Genomic DNA, 22,831 nt, shown 5'->3' with positions numbered 1-22,831 from the left:
ACAAAGGTTTTGGTAAAGTTCTTGGTTCATTGTGAAAGTCCTTTATTCTGGTACCCCAAGGGATGAGTACTAAAAATGGAATGGTTGGGCCCAGATATTTCCGTACTATTTCTAATGTAAACACAAAAAAATATGCATCACACCAAACTGAACTGTTCAACATGTTGGAGACAGAGCTTAAGGTGCAAGAACTTTCCTCAGGAACTAGGAACTTTACCATGAGCTACATATGTTGGAGGGTCCTTTATAGGTCCTCAGACATTTACTCTGTATGTTCGTTTAGGCCCTTGTTCTTTCCTAACATAAAGTCCCAGTAAACTCCTGGTGAAAGTTCCTGCTCCTTAGGGTTCACAACAAAGGACTGAAGAGGACTACAACTTTGACAGAGTGATACAGACGGATGAAGAGGAAGAGAGAGGGACAGGGGGGATGAGAGGAGAACGTAGAACCCTGATCTGACCTTCATGTGCAAAATCATTATTGAACTGCCACCAAATGACACTGTTTACGTAACGTCGGGCTTTAATCTGCTTTCAGTCCAACATTTTGTAGTTGATACAAACCTTGTTTTAATCTACCGGGACTATTTTTAAATGCAGTTTGGATTAGGAGTTTTGTGTGTGTGTGTGTGTGTGTATGTTTAGTAAAAACATTTGGACACGTATTGAACTCAGTTCAGTTCATTCACAGTGATTTTTATCGGATAATGATAGAAGTGCAAATTTAGGCAAACGTTTCGCCACAGTTTTAGTTGATAAATGGAAACACATTTAAAAGAAATTAAATTGGGGTTTTTTTGTACGTTAATCTTTTGTTTTAGTGTCACTGGTTAATCCCTCGGGGGTTGATTGTGAGACAAATTTCTGGGAGTTAAGTTGTGATAAGAGTCATTTAAAAAGTAATAAATGTAAAGTCTCCATCCTCTCCACATCCTCCACTGAGTTTAAGTGAATCATTTTATTTTCATTACAAGTGCGTTCTTTGACATTGAAAATTCACGTCATTTGAGAAATTTCAGGGCTTCATAGAAGTTTCCTCTGTTTTTATCGTGGATTCTAGAACCCACTATATGTATTAAAAAAGAGAAAATAAGCAAGGCACATGGCAGTGGAAACTGAAACTATCCTGCACCAAAGCCCATAGAGAAAGTCAGTGTTTTTAGCTCACAGGGACACAGGAGATGCTCGTCTCCTGCTGCCTCAAATGTTAAGTGTTTGACACTTGGGGCAATCCAAACAAAGATATTTTAATGCTGAAATTACAAAATAACACATTAAAACTGATTGATAGAAGTGTCAGTGGAAACAATAAGTCGTGTGTCCCTGTGAGGGATTTTCTCAATGAGCTTTGGTCAGGGAGAACAAGTGGTTTACAAAGTCAGAGTAACTCAAGTTTTCATCCAGAAAAGAGTGTGTAATGGTGAAATAAAGTGCTAAACATGTTATTAAGATATTATAGATTTAAGTTGTGTAGTGTATATATTTTTATGTTTGCAGTTTTTCCCACACAAAAAGTGACACAAAATCACACATTACAACAATCTCCCGACCACCAGAAGATTCTCTGTGACTGCTCATAACAAAATCATCTTATTAATGAGTGTGTGTTTTTTGTTTTTTCTTAAAGGCCTCGAGGGAAACTTTCCACAATACACAGAGGAAAAACATTGAGGACAGATGTGTCTTACCTGCTGCTGCTGCTGTTGTGTCTGGTTGCCAGTGGTTACCGTGATGTCAAAGTAGTTATGTTTTTCCCTCTTCTGCCTCACAGTATTTTCCTCCTCTGATTCCTTGCTACCCTCTTTATAACCTCTCTTTCTCTCTCTCTCGCTCTCTCTCTCTCTGTACGAGTGTGTGTGTTTTTCTCAGTGTCATTGGGGGCTACACACTGAGTGTGTGTGTGTGTGTGTGTGGGCAGCAGCCAATCAGAACACAGCAGCTTTAGTGACATTTGTGACACACACACACACACATCTGTCATCTGCGACTGTCTTATCCAACCATTCACAGGATTAGTGTTTTTCTTTTTTATGCTGAAACTCAACTTAATAATCTCACTCTCTCACACACACACTATGCTTATTGCATCTTCATGTGCGTCATGTCTTTAGAAGAACCTGCTGTTTGTGATGTCACAATGATTTACATGCTTTCTGTGTGTGTGTGTGTGTTATATAATCATGCACAAACATTTTTGTTAATTTTAGAACAGCAACACATGAATTTAATTTGACATCTTCAGCCTCCAGACATGACGACAAAACACACATATGTCTAACTTACACCCACTAGAGGGCAGCATTTGACCAAATACTGATAAATACTTTAATATGTTAATAAAAGTACAAAAACCTTTGCCAGCACTATTGGAATGTCCCTTTAGTGACAAGGGTCACCATTTTGTCCACCACCACCAGTGTAACAGTGAACCAGAATGACACTAAGGAAGCTAAATGGAACTCAGCCATCATCAGGTGATTATTTACACCTGTGATTTTCCCTTTGTGACCTCTCAAAATGGCTGCCGTGCAAGGGCCTATTTAGCGTTGTACTGTGTATAACATAGTCTTACAAAGAAAAATTAGTAGTCAGCCTGAATTATGAGATGAGGTCAAAATCTTGAGATAAAAAGTCAAAATAATGAGATAAAAAATAAAAATAATGAGATAAAAAGTCAAAATTATGAGGTAAATGTCAAAATTATGAGATAAAAAAAATCATAATTATTACAAGATTAGTAAACAGACCCTGAACACTACACCGTGTGCATCTACGTTGTAAAATGTAACCTACATCCACCACAGTGTTCACAGTGTAAAGGTTAAAGGTCATGGCAACACTCACTCCAATAGAAGCTGCAGTATGTACGTTTTCTGAGCTTCAGCCTTTGTTCCATTTACAAGATAAGAGACTGTTTGTTTAGATTTAAATATAAATGTCAGGCAAACGCATGATGGGAAAAAATATATGCTCAAAAGTGTTAGTGCATTTCCCTATTCTTGTATCTGGATCCTTATTATACCACATTTTAATAATATTTCTTCCTTGGAACACAAAGAACACTAAAATAAGACTCATTTCATGAAATTGTTCTAATATATTTTTTTTGCCTTTAAAAAAAAAAAAATCTTGGCAAGCGAAGTTCTGCCCTAGATACAATTTTAGATTTTAAGTCAATGTTTTTCTTTGCTTGTAATAATAAGTACTTTCTTCATTTTTGGCCAGTTTTTCCTTGTTTTTACGACACATCACAATTTAAATATTGTGAATTTAAATAAATCCAAGAATGTTTGGTTTATTGTTTAGTGAGGGCTGATTTTGAAGTGAAAGAAAAAACTGATTCTCTGACAATAATCTGATTACATTTCTTGAACCTCATCAATGTGAGTGAACGACATGGTCGTCATGTCTGTGCTGAGGCTGTAAAAGGCCTCTGCTGCACTGCAGTGAACACATTATATAACAGCCCTGAGTGTGTGTGTGTGTGTGTGTGTGTGTGAACTCTTAGATACAGCGTAACACAAACGCTACAAGAGAAATCTCTCTGTGAGCATCAATTTCCACTGAGATGTTACCATTGACTTGGGTAAATAAACTAGATTATTCACGTATCACGTAAATGATCAATATCGGCAATAACGGAATAATACATGTTGCTTTTTTGTCTAAAATACATTTATTCTCCACTAAACCACTACTTACTTACTACAACTTACTTACTTACTTACTATTTACTATTGTAACTACAACGCTCCTTATTTCTCGCATCTGTGCCGCTTTACTTGCGTTATTACGGTACACCCCCGCTGGTCTGGTAATGGCGAACTCCGCCTCTTAGCTCACAGAACTCCGTCACTGACCGGAGCTTCAGCGCTGGCTGTTCTCCTGCCGCTGCCACCGCTGCTGCTGCTGCTGAAACGGAGTCAGGACACAAGTGACAGGTGACATTCACACATTTTATCCGCGTTGTCGCTGTAGTGTTGTTGTTTAAAAATGTTAACCGTGCGGGAGTTTTATCTTTACACACCGACAGGTTACGACATGTTATGTTGTTAGCCGCATTAGCTCACTGTGTGACACCGTTCACACCGTTTGTGGGGAAATACACACTCGGCTTGTTGTGACACAGCTTCTGAGAACACTTTAAACTGCTGTCTTTAGCTGTGCTTTGCTTCCATGGTGGAAGCATGAAATGCTGTCTAATGAAACCATTCACTGATGTGACAGGTTTATTCTCAAATTCGGTATGAATCTCATTCGTTTCCTCGCTTAAATTCCCACTTTACGGCACCGCCCACTACTGTGCTTCTACCGGGGGTCGAATGCCGAACTTGCCAAGATTAATTGTGCTTTTCTTACAGAAATAACGCGGCTTTGTGCCACTATGTGATTGCCGAATTAGTAGGTGCTTAACAACGATTTCTAAGAACCCTCTAAGTATATTTGATAGCGAACGTTGTTATGTTAGCATGCAAGGCAACATTAAACCATCACTCTTTTCAATTGATAACGGCACATTGGCTTAGCAGGTTCCTGCATGGCAAAACATTGTTTTCCGTCCACTTGATGAGTTTACGCGACCGTATCTTGGTGTTGATGTGGTAAGACACAGTGTCAAGTGAACCAAACAGTAGTGGGAAGAGTTTTATAAATAGTGTGACATTAACGCCTGGATTCCTGACCTTGTCCTGCTGGGACTGAGGCTCTGCGCAGACTCAGGGGGAGGCTTCACTCACTGGGGTTCACTGACTCTGGATGCATCGACCCCACTCACTGTGGAGCTCAGCTGACCCCAAGTTTTGGTCTTATATGAAAGTCTAGAATCCTGCACGTGCAAGTATTATATACAAAGTAAACATCGCTTGAATTACTGCTCTCTAAATTTCCAGAAGGTGCTGTATTTGCAAAGTGCACCCATTAGTGTTCACCCAGCTCACAGTTTTTGGTTCCCACCAGAACATTCTGGGAACATTACTTTTTTTTGTAGGAATATTCCTTCAAGGTTCCCCCCCCATGTTCTCCTGTGGTTCTCCTCTTTTGATTCCCAGAACATTCCTGTAAACACTTTTGTCACGACCTTCATGCAACTTTTAGAGAACTTCTCTAAAGATTCCCAGAACGTTTCCCTAAAGTACACAATCTTCATACAACCTGAGAGTGTGTCAGCTAATGTTGGTTGAAGCTCAGTCTACAAGAGAATTATCCACATTAGTAAAGTTTTTTAATCGGATCTCCACTGCAGAGACCTTCATTTCTCTTCTCCTTTTGTAGAGATATTTTCCAGAGGGATTGGAAACTGTACAAACTTTAGAAATTGTGTAAACAGTAACCCTCGACTGTGACTAATACAACAGAGATGTGTCTATAAAGATATGTGTTTTCTTTCTATAAAATGGACTGAAATGGAGTATAACTCACTAACCACATCCCCAAACTAAGAAGTGGAATACACTGATTTAAAATGTTTGTTCAATGCACATCACCATATTTTCTTTGTTATGTTGTGAAAAACCATAAAAAAGAGACTGTTGGTAGAGGTCCATAGGAAGTCACACCTTGGATGTGAAGTGCTATGGGCTGTATTGTTGGGTGGGCGGAGCCAGGCCAAAATTAACCCTTACTTCACAAGAATAAAGTAGCCGTTTTATTGTTATGAGTGGAGCCAATGTCTCACTTTAATCTTATATTTCTATATTTAATATCTGATCACATTTCATGGTTATTTTATTTTAATTTCTTGTGTATTATACTTTAAACTTAACAGTTAAATTGTGATTGAATCAAAATATTTTGTAGTAGTCTATGTTCAAAATCAAGGACAATCTGAGGCACTCAAGTGAGGTTTACAGTCCGACACGTAGGACCATGTCCCGTATGGTAGTTATGTCAAAGACAACAACCTTAAGTGGTTTAAGTGGTTCAACTAACTTGTTTGTGGCATACACCATGATGCAACCTGGACACATCCTCAGTGATGTTACCTGGAGTCCTTGAGTGCTTCGAGTACACTCTCATCCAGGCGACCCAGCCAGGGGTGATCAAGCCCCGGCTTGTGTCCAGGTAGCGCTGCCGCACCCACGTGTTTCCTCTCCTGATCCACAGCCACCTTGAAGCAACTTCTGCTGCTTCAGTGGCCTCCTTAATGGCCCTTCGCCTTCTGACTCCAGTGATGCCCAGCATGTTATAGGGACTGGCCTGTGAACCTCTGCATCCCACCTCAATGGGATGGCACCTGGCTCTCCACCCGTTTCACTGGCACTCCTCCACCAGCGCAGCATATTTGGCTCTCTTCCTCTTGTTGGACTCCTCAATGTGGTCCTCCCAGGGGACAGTGAGCTCCTGGAGAACAATCTGTTTAGATGTTGCCAGTCCGGCCTGAGAGTTGTTGTGGAAACATTTTCTGGGAACTTCAGTTGCTTCCCCAGGTCAACTCTGAGCTCCCAATCTTGTGCCATTGCCAGGAGGCCAGAGGAGGTGGTTCTGGCTGTAACTGGAGGCTTCTCCCCAGCCCTCACAAAAGCGATACTCTTCTTTACTGGGCGACAGCGCTTGCATTCATCAATTCACTGCAGATGGTGTTCGCTATAGCCCTCAAGACTTGGTCATGACGCCAGCGGTAGCGCCCGTCACCCAGGGCTTCTGGACAGCAGCTCAAAATGTGCTCCAGGGTCCCTCTCTTCTGACACAGAGCTCAGGCTGGTGAGTCCACCTTACCCCAGCAGAACAAGATGGATGGGCTTGGGAGAACATCGTAGACGGCCTGGATTAAGAAACGAATATGATGGGGCTTATTTTCATGGTTCATTAATCAACTATGAAAATGATGATTTGACCTTGCTTCCAAAACAGTGGTTCAGCCTGTAGATATTCTGAATTCAATGTCAACAACATACTGTCAGTGTGCCAGGATCATAGTACACTAGAGACTATTTATCAAAATGGACGATAAAACCTTGTCTTTGCAGGAGGCCAGTGACCGTTTGAAGACATCTCAAGATGTTACCTCAACACCTGAAGCAGATCCGAGTCCTCATGCTCAATGACCAGGAGAATTTGGAGAGGACTCTGTTCAGACTCGAACAAGGTAATGCCTTTTTTTTAGTTTTACAGATACTTGACTGAATAAGTTGAATAATCTAAAAACAAGAAGGTTGTTTGGTGAAATACCAAGTGATTTACCAGCAGCCATTTTGTGTTCTGCCTTTTTCACGGCATTTTATAGGTGTCTCTTGATATTCCACGTTCCGTTTGTGGTCGGAACTCGGAATTATAATAATATAATATATGTAATAATATATATAATAATATGATCTGCTGAGCATCTTTTGGGGACAGAAGTTTTGTTTGACAAACATGACATACTGTAGGTCAGTTCTCAGAAAAGAAACAAACCGACCGACAAACAAACAGTAATAAAAGTGAATATTACAGTGATATTGTAAATTAAAATACTGGTAGCTGATGCATTTCTACAAAATCAATGTTCAAATGTTATTGTGTCAACCAGAAATGGATCCCAGTGAATTTGTGTTTTATTCAGTCAGTCCATATTCAGTTGAGTGTCTAAAAATCAGAAAATGAAAAAATGGTTAAATATTAGTTGTTTATTTTATAATTTATGCGAAAAGCAAATATAAAAAAACATGTTGTTGAATGATAAATAATAATAATACACAATAATATCATAGCACTTTGCTCTGCTCGGTGGTGCACAGATAGAATAAAGAGAGAGAGAAATACATAATATAAGAAAAACTAAAACGGAAAAGAGTCAGAAAAGGCATTCTTTACCACAGAGAGTGACTTACAGTAGTAAGTAGTAACTAATGTAGGAATATAGGAACTGTGCAGTAACCTGGAAAAAATCTCCAGGTTAGAGTAGAATCTTTTTAGTTATTGAATTAAAAACAATCATCCTCTGTATATTTTTATGTATAAAAAATACATTAAATCAACCTTTTTCTAACTCATTAGTGACATAACGACGTGACATTATTCCTTTACCCTATGATTATACATTATGTGTGTGTGTGTTGACTCTTGGAGCAGCTCGTTGCACCACTTGACATTTACTCCCCTCTTGCAGCTGATAAGGATGAGAAGTGGACTATATTTATCTACTCTGAAGGAGCAGAGGGATGTCTGATACAGTCTGGCTGATGTGTGTGTATGTGTGTGTGTGTGTGTCAGGGGCTGTGTGACGTATTATTTGTGTATATTTTACAGTCTTAGTATGAGTGGAGTTTGACTTATGTTAAGTCTTAAAGGTAGAGAAATTATTTTAGCTGCTTTAGCCTCATCATGCCTGAATTACAGCAAAAGTGGCAAAATAATAATAATAATAATAATAATAATGATAGTAGAGCAAAGCCCGACACACTCGACAAATTGCGTCCCCCCTCCGACCACTTTTGTCTGACCATGACCCGACTTCGTGCCTTATGCCTCTATCGCATTTTTCGACAAATTTCATGAGTTTTTATGCAGGTTAACTCCTTCAAAAATGACCCGAAAACCACGGCTATAATAATCTGAAGGATAACAAGAGGTTCCTCACACTTAATAATAGTAATAGTAAAAAAAGACAGAAAAAAACTCATCTTTTAACAAGAATAAATAGAACGCATTTGAATGCATCACCCTGCCTATTAGCCTGTTTTAAAATGGCTTCCGGTATGTTTTTATTTAAATTATTTACAATGCACTCAGTGATCTGGCTCCTCCGATCTTTAATCTCCACAAACTACAGGAGAGAGAGCTTTAAAAGTGACTTTTACATACAAACAACGAGTTTACACAACACCGGTTGTACAAACTTGTCGACTAAGCAGAAGTGGATTCTGATGCTGGAAAAACTTTAAAATAGCAGTTTTATCAGGATTATGATTGTAGCCTCTCACAGATGTGATTGTCTGATATTAAAGATGAAAACCGAGTGAAATTAAAAACCTAAAACTGATCTGTTTCCCTCTGTTTGTCTTACTTTCTGTGACTGAGGAGAAAAATGACTAAAATCAGAACCACATTGTTATGGTTATTACTCGGAGATCCACCTAAAAAACTTAAAAACACTACTTGTGTTATTTATTTGTAAAGTTTGTTTTGAGAAGTGCTACATCAACATTTTATTATTAACAGACAGAATAAGTTCTGGAATGTCACATCACGTCCTGTAGATTTCACAAAAACCACGACATTTGTTTGTTTGTGTGTGTGTACACTGCAGTAAGTAACTCTCGTGTGTCTCCTCAGGTTTTGAGCTTCAGTTCCGCCTGGGTCCGAGTCTTCAGGGCAGAACGGTTCTGGTTCACACCAATTACCCGCTCGAAGGACACAGTTATGTGCGAAACACGTTCCGCGTGTTGCCATGGAATAACCCGGCGGGGAGGGAGGACGACTCGGATAAATTCTGCTCTCTGGACATCAAAGTAGCCGGGTCCTATCAGTACTACTTTGGAGTCGGGTAAATAAAGAAACTTAGTATTAGGAACTAGAGCTGAATCGATTATTAATCGATTACTACATTAATCGACAACTATTTTGATAATTGATAATCGTTTTTTTTCATGATTAAAACAAGATTTCCAAATGATTAAGCTTCTTAAATGTGAGTATTTTCTTCATTTTTTTGATCTGGATAACAAAGAAATCATTAAAAGTTAATCATTTTGGTTTTTGGACAAAACAAGACATCTGAGAACATCGTAATTTCGAGGTTTGACGAAAACGATCAACATTTTTAAGGTTTTCTGTTACTCGATGGGCCAAACGATTAATCAATGAATCGAGAAAATAATAGACAGATTAATTGATTATAAAAATAATCGTTAGTTGCGGCTCGATTAAGAACATGTTTATCTCAGGCAGCCTTTTCTGACTGGAAACAGACATTTGTTAACTGCTCACTCTCCTGCACCAAGGTCCATGTTTGGTCATTTTACGTCACTTGGGTAAATGTCAACTAAGGATTTCCAACACCAAATTCATAAAATAACATATTTTAACTTTACTGATGGAGGCGGCAGTTAATGAACAACTCCTGTGTGATGTGATGTAAAATTGCTGATTTTCTCTGGAGTTTGGTTTTGGGAGAAAGTGAAGTTTTGGAAAAATCTCAGTTTTTTGTTGGAAAAGGCTGTCATGCAGGGAGATAAAGTAGAAACACATTCTTAAGATAGTGTACACTTAAGCTGGCGTTTGTTTAATGAGATGAGCCTTTTGTCAAGTGGCAGCGACACCTCAAAAACCTTCAATACAAAAGATTTGAAAACTTCAAGTGTTCTTAAGAAATTTAGCTTGACAGACCCCAATATGAGGAGGAAACTTATTTTTACCAACATATAATCAAGATGCACCTGCGAGAAATAGAAATATTATGTAGTTTTCCCTCTAAAATGGGGAAATAGTGCTCCAGATTAACAGAAACAATCTGCTGTGGCTTCACTTCGTTGCATTAGCCGTGTGTGCGTGTGCGCATGTGTGTGTTTGCCCTTCCTGTGAGGTAACGTCTACCTCCGATGGCAGTTATGTGGAGTCATGATGTAAACAAAAGGTTGGTGCACACAGCTGCTGTGTACACTGATTTAACGTCATCTGCACTAAAAAAGCAAATACATCTATAAAAATATTTAAAAGCACTAAAAAAGACGAGAAATGAAGCAAACAGTAAATCTCTATCTCTCAGAAACACAGAGCGGTCAGGAGCAGGATACATCGTGGTGGATCCCGTCCTCCGCGTGGGAGCGGAGAACCACGTGCTGCCGTTGGACTGCATCACCATCCAGACCTACCTGTCCAAATGTCTGGGACCTTTCAACGAGTGGACAGACAGACTGAGAGTCGCCAAAGAGTCAGGTGTGTATGTGTGTGTGTGTTCTATTTTTACAGATTTATGAGCCACATATTTTAAACTGAATCAATAAGCTTCTGTAGTTGTTATTGAGGAAATAATGGACGGACATTTTGAGTTAGGGATGACACAATATCACTTTTTCGTGATATCGCTCACCTGAGGATGTGCTGTATCAGTCCGATTTTGACCGATATCGGCTCATTTCTAGGCTTGACACTGTTGGAATACAAGTAAGAAATACTAGATTTCTTCCTGTAATTAACAACTGTGTTTATAATCTATTAATCTGTCGATTAAATTAAATTAAATTAAATTAAATTAAATTAAATTAAATTAAACAATTAATTATTTGTCCATTTAGTGCAACTAATGATTATTTTCTGTTTGGGCCATAAAATGTCAAAAAATTTCACTTGTTTTGTCCACAAACCAAGAATTAATCGGTTTGAATGATTTTTTTGCCGTATGGGGAAAAGAACCCAGGAAATATTCACGTTTAAGAAGCTGAAAAATCAGAAAAACTTTATTCTTTAATAAATAATTCTTTAAAAAACACTTTTAATAGATTGAATGAATCATAAGGAATAAAAACTCACTCAAACTCATTACTACTGGGATTCCTGTGTGGGTTAGGGAAAGAAGTCGGGGGTTTCCTGAGGTCACATGATCATATTTGACAGAAAATGATCATATTTGATTAACATACACTTTATAATTACATATGGACATTAATCGGCGTGGAATCATTTCATGTTCATGTCGAGTGTGTGTGTTTTAGTAATCACTTCCTCTCTTCCAGGATACAACATGATCCACTTCACTCCACTCCAGACGCTCGGCGAGTCAAGGTCCTGTTACTCCCTCGCGGACCAGCTGACCTTCAGCCCGGAGTTCAGCCCCAAGGGTCAGCAGACCTACACCTGGACAGATGTGGGCGCGCTGGTGGAGAAGATGAGGAGAGAGTGGAACATGCTGTGTATCACAGATGTGGTTTACAACCACACCGGTCAGTGTCACGTTCATGTTTTTCCTTGTTTACGTCTCATTTTCTGTCCCAAGTCATTCACTACTCTTCTCTGAGTCTGTATCTGTGCAATATGTCACTGTCTGTCTGTTCCCTTAAACCATTTTCATTTCATTATAGGGCTTTTATTGTGAAATATCTGTTGCACTAATTAGTCCCACACTGGGGGAAATTCACTTTTTTTACATCTGCTAAAACACGTACGGCTGTACAAGAGACAATATAGACAAATAAGATTATTGAAAAATAGATTAGACCAGGGTTGCACTTGAGCTATTGTCACAGCTTTTAGGACAGAGACGGATTTAAAAGTATAATTTTAACCTATTACAGTTCTGCAACCTTTGCTCACTGCAACTTTTTAGCAATTTTGACCAATTTTCTGCAATGCTAATCCCTGTGACAGAGTCTGTTTCATCATTAATTACTGATCAGCAGAACAGGCCCGGAAAAAGTGGGTCGCAAGCACCGGACAATACTGTTGACAGCGAGACACACACACACACACACACACACAGTCACACACTCATTACAACCATGAGTGAATGAATGAAGGCTTTATTTCAAACGTGGACATAATATTCTTAAAAAAAGATAAAGAAAGAAGAAAAAACAGAAAAAACAAAAGTGAAGATAGAAAATAAAAAAATCAAACGTGTCCAAAAAGGAGTAGAAGAAGAAACCTAATCTTATTTAATCCGCCTGCTTCTTCACTATTTTATAATTTATCACAAGAAAGAAATACACCTATTTACAAGTTATAGTTAAACATTACCTTAACCTTAATCTGACTTTATTAATCCCCATGATGGACATTTCGTCCACTGTATTTTACCCATCGTGTACCAGGAAACTTTCCTCATAACCGTAATCATATGATTTATTTTTGCACACATTAGTGTTAACATGTGAGCTGCAGTCTCACCTCTTAGACGTCCCTTTAAGTTAAAGATACATATTATTGTGACTATTCTGAAACTGATGTTTGGTTCATTTATGTTAAAATAGAAGTGCATTTAATACATTTTTTAAATCTTTTACCTGGGAAAGTAAACAAACAAACAACTCTCAGCTGTTATTTTACTGTATCTGTGCTGTCACTGTGAGCCTCTCACGCCTTGCCTCCTCACAAAAGGTCAGCACAGTAAAATGAGCCTGGTTTAAAGGTTAAAGAGAGACCACACTCCCTTATTTACACTATCGTGGTGACCTTTGACCCCAAAACCCTTGCAACAAGTCTGACTGTTATTCACTAAAACTGCTTCAGAAAATACAGTATATGGTTTAAATAAAATATGTTTAGTATGTTTTAAAGAACATTTATGTATTTAATTCACACAGAAACAACAAATGTTAACTTGTACTAAATGACAGTGCCCTTTAAAACCTCACAGAAACATAAACATAATTATTATTATTCAAATGTATGTGCATGTTCCTCTAAATTCCTCTTATTCTTAATTTACATAATATATGTATAATTTTTAAGCGCTGCTTGTCTGTTATTCAGTCCTTTTCTTAATATATTCCTTTTCACTTAACCACTAACTATTGATAGATTCATTTATTTATTTATTTTTATTTATTTAAATATGGATTTAGTTATTTGTTACTCTGGATTGTGGGGAAATGTTTGTATATTTGGAAACAATAAAAACAAATCTATATAATTATATTTATACATATTTATTTTTCCTGGGGGCAAAATGAGAGTAGATGTAATGTTTAACTTTCTTAATTTGACTTTATTTTTTTGACGTTCAGTTTTTTTTGACAGCATGTACGTTCCTTTAATTCGCTATTTACAGTTTACCCAAAAGGAAAAAAATAACTAAAAGAAGAAATAAAAAGAAACATAATCCCTCTCCAGAGGGGGGTGACATCCTAAAAACTATCTATGTATTCCCTTCCAGTAAGTTTTAATAATGTCATAGCTTCAAAAAACTAGATAATTAATGATTTGCATTTGTATTTCCACAGTTTCTGTAAGGTGTCAAACTTTCAAAGTTCACTAATGGCGCATTTCCACCGGCTCTACTCTCCTCGCCACGGCACAGCTCGGTTTAAGTAGTGTGGGTACCAGGTACTATTTTTAATACCTGCTCCTGCCCGGTTCCAAGCGTACTAGTAGTAGGTACTATGTGATGATTGGTCAGACTGCCGGCTGCTGAGTGGCCAGAGTCCCAGGAAGAGATGTCCCACTCACAAATCAAGCCGAACAGCGCCGAACTGTAGATCACTTAAAACTACTTAATACTCTTAAAAACAACTACCAGGGAAACCTCTATATTTAACAGGAGTCTTTTAAAATGGAGTGGTGTATTTAGGGACAGCGCTGATGATCGCGAATGGCATCACAGACCGCTGCCGCTGTAGTCTGTGGAGTAGGAGGCTGTACTCCGGAGACATGTGGACAGAAATCAAGCCAAACAGTGCCGAATTGTAGATAAGTTAAAACTACTTAACAATCCTAAAAACGTGGGTTAATCTCCAACAACTACAGAAGTCTGGTGTAAAGTCACTAGTCACTCGTGTTTGTGTGTCACGTATAAAACAAAGTCGCCGCAGTTTCACTCAGCCGTGCAGTGATGACTCCGCCCACGTTAAGTAGGTACTTTTTTGTAGTGGAGATGCAACCTAATAGTGCCGTGCCGTGCCGAGGCAAGGTGAGCTGGTGGAAATACGCCATAAATGACTGACAAGTTGAAAAAGTGGTGCTCTGCTTTATTTCACACTTAAACAGACTTTTTTCTATCTGGAATCTGACACTCACTCCTCTCATGAAAATACTGACTCATATTTTGCTTGTTTTCCTTTACAGCTGCTAACAGCGTGTGGATCAGAGAACATCCAGAATGCGGTTACAACCTGGTGAACTCTCCACACCTGCGTCCGGCCTGGGTCTTAGACAGAGCTCTGTGGCATCTAACCACCAGAGTCGCAGAGGGACGCTACGAGGCTAAAGGACTCCCCGCTAACATCACACAAGAGAGCCAACTGACTGTGAGCACACACACACTCGCACATTAACCCTATGTTTTCCTCAAAATTGCATTGGATTTTAGCCATTTTTTCCAATAGGAAATTGAAGTTTGTGTCGCTTTGGAAACCGCTCTCTCTCTCCCATTCCAAACCCCATAGACAAAATCAGCAATTTTACCCTATAGCTCAGAGGAGATGTTCATCCACACGTCAGACGGTTTAAATATATCGTTTTGTAATTTCGGCATTGGAAATTCTCTGTTTGGATTTACTTTAGTGACATGAATTTAGTAAACGAGGCAGCAGTAGAGCAGCAGCTCTTGTGTCGCTGTGTGCTAAAAATGCTGGTTTTCTCTATGGACTTTGGTGCAGCAAAATAAGCAACAAACAAACAGTTTAGTTTCTTGTTGGAAAAAGGCTATCTAATTGCAAGCAAAACTGGTCAAAACATTCTTAAATTGTTCCTGACAAATAACTGGTATAGATTATTAATAGGTGAGAATTTTTTAAAGTAGCTACAATCTTGTTTCTTGGTGTTTCCCGCTGGCAGCCATGTTTCCAGTGTCTCATGTGTGCACAGAACGCACTATAGACACTATATGTCAGTCCCTCATACCACCACACTTAAAAACCTGAAGTATTGGTTTAATACCTCCATAAAAATCACTTTTTCCATTTATTAACAGTGACAATACTGTTAATATGAAAACATATGTGCTTTCTCTCCCGCTCTGTCTCTGTGTGCAGGCCATCCGCAGTGTCCTGTGGGAGGACATTTATCCTCAGGTCAAACTGTGGGAGTTCTTCCAGGTCAAAGCGAGCAGTGCAGTGGAGGAGTTCAGAATTGTGCTACAAAGTGGTAAAAATACTGAAAAGTAGAACTGTAAAAAAACTCTCAAAAAGGTGTGTTTCAAATCCTTTAACTTTGATTCAATATCCTTTGCTTACATGTAGGCAGAAAGCCAGACCATAAGAAGACTGGAGGGAAGAAGGGCCTTAAGATCATCCAAGACCCGCAGTACCGTCGCTATGGCAACACAGTGGACATGGACTCTGCCCTGGAGACGTTTGTTCCAAACAGGTCTGACTCACAAATACAAGTCACTGTAATTTCACAGAATATAACTGATTATTAATCGATTACAAAATTAATCGGCAACTGTTTTGACAGTCGTTTAATCTGTAAACAAGTGTGTTTTACAAATTAAATGTCAATATTTTTGGTTAAATCATTAAAACTGATTCATTTTGGTTTGTAGACAAAACAAGACATTTGAGAACACTTATTTTTTTAAGGTTTGGGAACATTTTCCGTCATTTTATGGACCAAATGATGCTCGATTTTAATCAAGAAAATTATCTGTTAATCTGTCAATCAAATAATTGTTAGTTGCAGCCCTAAAGTAAAGTTTTCCTGTGACACTGAAACACAAACACAATATACTAAATAATGTCCATTCTCTTGATTAATTGTGTTTCAGAGATTAAAATAACTTTTAATTATCATGTAAATATATGTTTCTGTGGTTAATGTAGCTCCTCCCCTACGCACATTGAGGAGTGCTGTGATTGGCTGAAGGAGAAAATAGAGGCGCTGAATGCAGAGCAGTACCACATTGTGGAGCAGCATCAGGAGCAGGTAAAAGGCTTCTTCTGTGGAACGTGAGAAAAGTCCAGTCCAGCAAAGCTTTTATATACACCCATGTTCATTTTTATCTCTTTGTCCTTCTCGAGGCGGCCAACTGCACGGTGGGAAACGTAGTGTATGAGCGTCTGGCCGACCATGGTCCCAAACTCGGTCCCGTCACCAAGAAGAACCCTCTGGTTACCAGGTAAATGTGGATTTAAAGGAGTGAAAACTATTGGGCGGTGAATGAAGAATACTTGTTCTCAGTGAAAACATCGCTGCCAGTGGGAACATTAATGTCTTTAATGTGCTCAGGATATATTTAATGCTTCTTTTTGCTTTTGAATAGCTTTTTTAGGCTGGAATATGAAGTTTGTAAACTCCTCACTCTCCCGCACCAAGCTCCATAGAGAAAATCAGTGTTTTTAGCAGGGCTAAAACAGTGGTACTGGTTTTAAAATCCTGAGTTAAAGACTTGAAGTTAAGCAGCCTTAGCTTCAGTCCCATGCATGATGATCTCTGTGTGTGTGTGTGTGTGTGTGTGTGTGTGTGTGTCTGTCTGTCTGTCTGTCTGTCTGTCTCTGTCTCTCTGTCTCTCAGGTATTTCACCTTCCCGTTCAAGGACATGACTCTGGAGCAGGAGCTGCAGCTGCTGGACAAACCTGACAAGATGTGTCACTTCCTGGCTCACAACGGCTGGGTGATGGGCGACGATCCCCTGCGCAACTTTGCCGAGCCAGGTAGACACAGAACACTGGTGCACCAACAGTATTGCAGACAGAGGTGATTCGTGTGATGATTCCATTGTGATGATTTCCTGTGCGTACTGTTAAGGTTCTAACGTGTACATACGCCGCGAGCTAATCTGCTGGGGCGACAGCGTGAAGCTGCGCTACGGTCAGGGTCCCGAGGACTGTCCGTACCTGTGGGCGCACATGCAGAAGTACACCGAGATCACGGCCAAGTATTTCCACGGAGTCAGACTGGACAACTGCCACTCTACACCTTTACATGTCGCTGAGGTACTGTCAAACTATTACATGACAACACTATAGTGTGACGTTTATCTAAAAGGATCTGAAGGCTGAACATTGGTTTTATCGCTGTATGCCAGAGCCTTATTTCCTAATGAGCTAGATTTCTATATAAAAGTTGAAGAAGAGCGGTATTATGTCAACGCCGAGGGACAAGTGTGCTGTTGGTGGCTGCACAGTGGAGCACAGTGTTTTACACAAACTTCCAGCCTCAGAGGATTTTAAATTTGAAGCTAATGTGCCGGATAAAGTCAGCAAACATGTGTTTGTGTGTTCCCACCACTTCGCATCAGACTGCGGCCAGCGGTCACCGTATTTAGTCAGCGACTTACAAACACACACATTTTTAAAAAAAGGTCAAATAGAGCTCATAACTGACCATTCTGACACGTCCTAATTAAAAATATTTGTTCAGTACGTCCTCCATGATCGGAGCACAGACTCGGTCTGATACAATCACATACAGCGGCAGTTTATGCAGCTTGCCGCTGGCTGCTGGCGATCAGCGGTGCTGTCCCTAAGTCTTTTTAACTGATTTACAGTTCAGTTTAGAAATAAAGATACTGTTCGGTTGTTACATCATTGCTAAAACGACAAATCCAATGCTTCAGTGACTGCAGCCTCTTCTTCTTCTTCTCTCTGTCCTGTGCTGCCTTGTGTATCGTTGTGTTCCAGGCCATGCTAGACGCTGCCAAAGCGGTCAGGTCCAATCTATATGTGATAGCTGAGCTGTTTACAGGCAGCGAGCTCATTGACAATGTGTTTGTAAACCGGCTGGGGATTAGCAGCCTGATACGAGGTACAAAGACTCATTGCACTAATGAAATTGACGCATTTATACTTTTGTTCTTCCTCTCTTTGTCGCTGCATTAATCCGTCCTCTGACTCTGTGACCGCATGGTGTGTCGACTTTTGATGCCTGTCGCCACTAACTGGCCATATCCCCCACCTCCATCCTCCTTCTCTCTTCCTCTTTGCATGACCTTATACCCACTCCCTCCCTCCCTTGATTCCCTGTCTGTTGACCCTGCTTTGACTGACCAGTACATGCTGGGCGTGGCCAGAAACGTGTGTCCTAAACTGTACGTGGTGGCTGAGCTGTTCACCGGCAGCGAGGAGCTGGATAATATCTTCGTTACCAGGCTCGGCATCACGTCGCTCATCCGAGGTACAGTTGTGCTCTGTGTGTACGCACGCACACGCACACACACACACACAAACCTAATGTACTCACACAGGGATGCATGATATTTTACTCATTTTGATATCTGATATATGCCAGTCGGGAGCGCGTCCGCTGATAACTGAGGTAATTTAGTCTCTTCTGGAGTGAAATTAAGATAATATTTGTAGATATAAATATTCTTCATTCTGCAAAATAAATAATTATAGCATTTAAAGAGGAAGCGGTAGATACAGCCTACTGTTTTTTGTCATTTGTCATGTTTTTATGACGTATGACTATACATTTATTTTGAAGGCAATATCAGCTGATGCTGAATCGTGCATTCCTAAAATTAATGTTTTTTTATCGGATGAATTAATGAGAAAATAAACGTAAAGACAAGAAAATGAATGACTTTATTGGAATCATAACAATAAACTAAACTAATCTAAATAAACAAACACAGAAGAAAAATAACAGTTTATTTGTTTTGTTGCCCAACAGATGATGGAAATAACTTATTGACCCTTTAATAAACTTTAATAAACTAATTTGAAACAATAATTGTTAAGCTTTCTATGTCAGATTGTAGATTTATATAAGAGCATTCAAACAAATGTAATAAATGAGGTGAAATCATCTACACGTCCTCTCCCATCATATCTTTTTATTTTTATTTCACCTTTATTTAACCAGGTTACGACTGTTAAAACAAAGTACAGAGTACAAAATAAAAAATGTACTTAAAATATCCAGAATACACTATGAAATTCACACAATTGGCAAGTTAATATAAAGTTCTCTCCGATAAAACCAGATGTTTTTGCCTGCAGTCATTTAAAAACACTTTTAAAATGCCAAAATGAGAGTTGTGGGGTCATTTTGTCGATTGTTTCAATGAAAAAGGTACGGACAGTAAAAAGAAAAAAGTCCTGGAACCAAACTTCCCATAATTTAACTCCTGTGATTGTCATTTAGTGAAATATAATCAGTATAGTATAGTATACAGTATATATTGTTTGCATTGAGTTCTATTGTACAATGTACAGTATTTCAAATTTTAAGATTTGGCAAAAGAAAGTTCTGTAAAGCAAATAATGGCAGTTAGTTCACAGAGATGAGTATGTTTGTCTTTCATGGCTGCTTCAATTAATTGTAGAAATTCTGTAGTTTAAGTCACGTGATTTATTCATCAAAACAAACCAAAAGTTCCTTTATTTTCTGCCTTCTTTAAGTGTACAAATGTAAATGCGATATTTTAAGACTTTTTCCAGTTTTGTTTCCAGTTTCCTGTGTTTCCATCAGCCTGTTATTAAGTGCTCATAAAAACAGGCTGATGGGAACACGCTATTGACCTTTATTTGTCTACAAAGTCACATTAAGCTCAAAATGATCTTCTCCCTGCGATTTTACAACCCCGCCAAAGACAAATTACATCGGAAAACAATAAACAAGTATAAAAATGTCACAGATGAAGAAGAAAGCACAGTAATGACACATTTTTAAACATCACACTCACTGAAAACATGGCTGCCGTAGACGTTTTTACGTTGCCTACACTCTGTGCCATGAATGTGTGAAACGTGCTGCATCCGTGTGGATTGTGTCGTGTCGTGTCGTGTTGTGTTGTTTCACCCACTTTCTCCTGACACCACCTTCACCCACCACTCCACAGAGGCCATGTCGGCTGGAGACAGCCACGAGGAGGGACGACTCGTCTACCGCTACGGAGGCGAGCCGGTCGGAGCCTTTGTTCAGCCCAGTCTCCGCCCACTCATGCCATCTATCGCCCATGCCATGTTCCTCGACGTAACCCATGACAACGAGTGTCCCATACAGGTCTGTGTCTCCCAGAGGTTGGATTATGTTCACTGCTTTGTGTCACTGTCAGACAAACATTTATGACTGGAAAATGATCTGTAAACCGCTGCACCAAAGTCCATAGACAAAACCAGCAATTTTACGTCGCAGCACAGAGCAGCTGCTAATACTTATTCTGTGACTTCGGTGTTTGAAATCCTTCACTGGGATTTTCCTCAGTGACACAAAGTGACCACACAAGGCTGCAGTAGCTGCAGCAGCTCCTGTGTCTCCATGAGCTAGAAACGCTGATTTTCTCAATGGACTCTGGTGTGGTAGAGGGAGTGGTGTATATATCAGTTTCTTGTTGGAAAAGTCTGTTTAACAGTGAGATAAAGCAGCAAAATTTATTCTTATTTTATTGCAGACTTTAACAGGCATTTATTTTATTATGTGAGCTTTTTGTTAAGTGGCTAAAATCTGCTGGAACTGCCCCTTGTACGTTTTCTTTCTTGGAACATTGACTTTTACAGGAAAAGTCAGTTTCAGTTTCACTGTTAGTTATTGAACATTTGGGACTTTAAATCATTCTGCATTATATTTAGAGTATCTTTATTTTTGTTTGCAGGTTTAATACATACATATATGTATATATAAGGTATTCCAAGTGTCACATGTGTTTCAATGTGTGTGTGTGTGTGTGTTTTACAGCTGCGCTCAGCTCTGGACTCTCTGCCCAGCTCTGCCATCGTCTCCATGGCCTGCTGTGCGACTGGCTCCACCAGAGGATATGATGAGTTAGTGCCACATCAGGTAACACACACACAGACACAGACTTAATAATATAACACTTCATTTGTGTTTAAATTGAAGATGTTCATTTGTGCACAAACGGAAAGACCAGTCAAGGCTGTGAAGTTAAAGGCCAATAAATAATAACAAAAATAGAGAGAGGCAAAGAAGTATGAACTAAACTAAATAAATTAAAATATGTAGAAGTAGACGCCTTTTACATTTACACATTCATATACGAATCTCAAAAAATATACAAAACTGTAAACGTAGTTTACAGTTTTATACACTCTCCTAAAATTGTATTTAATTATGTATATGGTTTATTTGATAGTGACAATACAACTACATGCTGTAGTAATTAAGGCCTTTAACAATGAGGATAAAAATGTTTTACATTTACAATGATTGATTGATTGATTGATTGATTTATGTGTGCATGTAGATCTCTGTGGTGAAGGAGGAGCGTTTCTACCCCAAGTGGAACCCCTCTGCGGTCCCCTCCTCCACCGGTGAGGTCGGGTTTCAGAGCGGCATCATCGCCGGGAAGCAGGCTCTCAACAGGCTGCACCAGGAACTGGCAGCAGAGGGATTCATACAGGTACAACACACACACACACACACAGAAGCGCGTGTAATACCAGCGTTATGCTGTGAAACAGGAATCAGCAGCCGAGCCGTGAAGCTGCTGAACTCTGCAGATAAATGTGTAAAACTAAACTTAAAACATCTCCCCCCCTCCTCCTCAGGTGTACGTGGACCAGGTGGATGCGGACATCGTCGCAGTGACCCGTCACTGTCCCAGCACGCACCAGTCTGTGGTGACCGTGTGCAGAACGGCGTTCTGGGATCCTAAAACCCACACGTATAACACCAACATCCCGCCCATGTTCATACCAGGTAAAAACAGCAAGAAATTATGAATTATTCCAGTGAGTTTTGTGGTTTTGAGCTGGAATACTATACATCCCTGTGTTTGTTTACATTCTGTGTGCGTTCTTGTAATAAAAAACAGATAAAGTCCATCAGCGCATGAAGCCAAATATAAAAAATAAAAGTCTATTTTGTTGTTGCTTTGTTTTGTTCAAGCAATTTAAGGTTTAAGGCAAAAACTATAATACTATTAGTTTTGTTTGATGACCAGTTTCATGTATTCATTACTAAGTTTATACATTATTTTTATGTGAAATATATAAGAAATGCAGATTTGAGGGACAGACCTTACTAATTTTAAATGTAAACGAAAAAAGGAAACAAATTTTGACCAAAAACAGATCAGCATCATCTCCCGTAGCGTCGTTCATAATAATTGAATTTTATTAATCCCCTTAGGGAAAGTATTCCTCTGCATTTGACCCATCCTAGAATTAGGAGCAGTGGGCTGCCACACTGAGTAGCGGCCGGGGAGCATTGGGGGTTGTGTACCTTGCTCAGGGGTACCTTTTTTACCCTTTTTTGGCAGGGTCGGGATTTGAAAAAGTTCCCTTTCCAGTTGGCCAAGGGCTACCCATAAAATCCACATTGTCGAACTCTAAATCTAATCTCTGTCAGATAAT

The 22,831-nt window shown here is 39.3% G+C and overlaps 1 protein-coding gene across 2 annotated transcripts in view; it reads left to right on the top strand.

The window, feature by feature from the left end:
- The first annotated feature begins 3,844 nt into the window (after positions 1-3,844).
- The window catches only part of LOC122772849 (glycogen debranching enzyme-like), a 30,898-nt gene continuing 11,911 nt past the window's right edge, over positions 3,845-22,831 (top strand). Inside the window, exons 1-17 of one of the 2 annotated variants that reach the window (XM_044031204.1) lie at positions 3,845-3,940; positions 6,965-7,083; positions 9,252-9,462; positions 10,684-10,853; positions 11,651-11,857; positions 14,697-14,878; positions 15,605-15,716; positions 15,812-15,938; positions 16,394-16,496; positions 16,592-16,689; positions 17,085-17,224; positions 17,319-17,506; positions 18,563-18,686; positions 20,359-20,522; positions 21,195-21,296; positions 21,721-21,876; positions 22,025-22,175. In XM_044031204.1, the coding sequence (XP_043887139.1) occupies positions 6,996-7,083; positions 9,252-9,462; positions 10,684-10,853; positions 11,651-11,857; positions 14,697-14,878; positions 15,605-15,716; positions 15,812-15,938; positions 16,394-16,496; positions 16,592-16,689; positions 17,085-17,224; positions 17,319-17,506; positions 18,563-18,686; positions 20,359-20,522; positions 21,195-21,296; positions 21,721-21,876; positions 22,025-22,175 (2,323 nt within the window). In that variant the 5' untranslated portion in view covers positions 3,845-3,940; positions 6,965-6,995. Of the gene's footprint in view, positions 3,941-6,964; positions 7,084-9,251; positions 9,463-10,683; positions 10,854-11,650; positions 11,858-14,696; positions 14,879-15,604; positions 15,717-15,811; positions 15,939-16,393; positions 16,497-16,591; positions 16,690-17,084; positions 17,225-17,318; positions 17,507-18,193; positions 18,318-18,562; positions 18,687-20,358; positions 20,523-21,194; positions 21,297-21,720; positions 21,877-22,024; positions 22,176-22,831 lie in introns of both variants that reach the window. The other variant, XM_044031262.1, reaches the window with a different exon arrangement.

This window comes from Solea senegalensis, linkage group LG1 (assembly GCF_019176455.1).
Source record: "Solea senegalensis isolate Sse05_10M linkage group LG1, IFAPA_SoseM_1, whole genome shotgun sequence".
In the NCBI taxonomy this organism is placed as follows: domain Eukaryota; kingdom Metazoa; phylum Chordata; class Actinopteri; order Pleuronectiformes; family Soleidae; genus Solea; species Solea senegalensis.
This window is presented reverse-complemented; position numbering and strand designations above follow the sequence as displayed.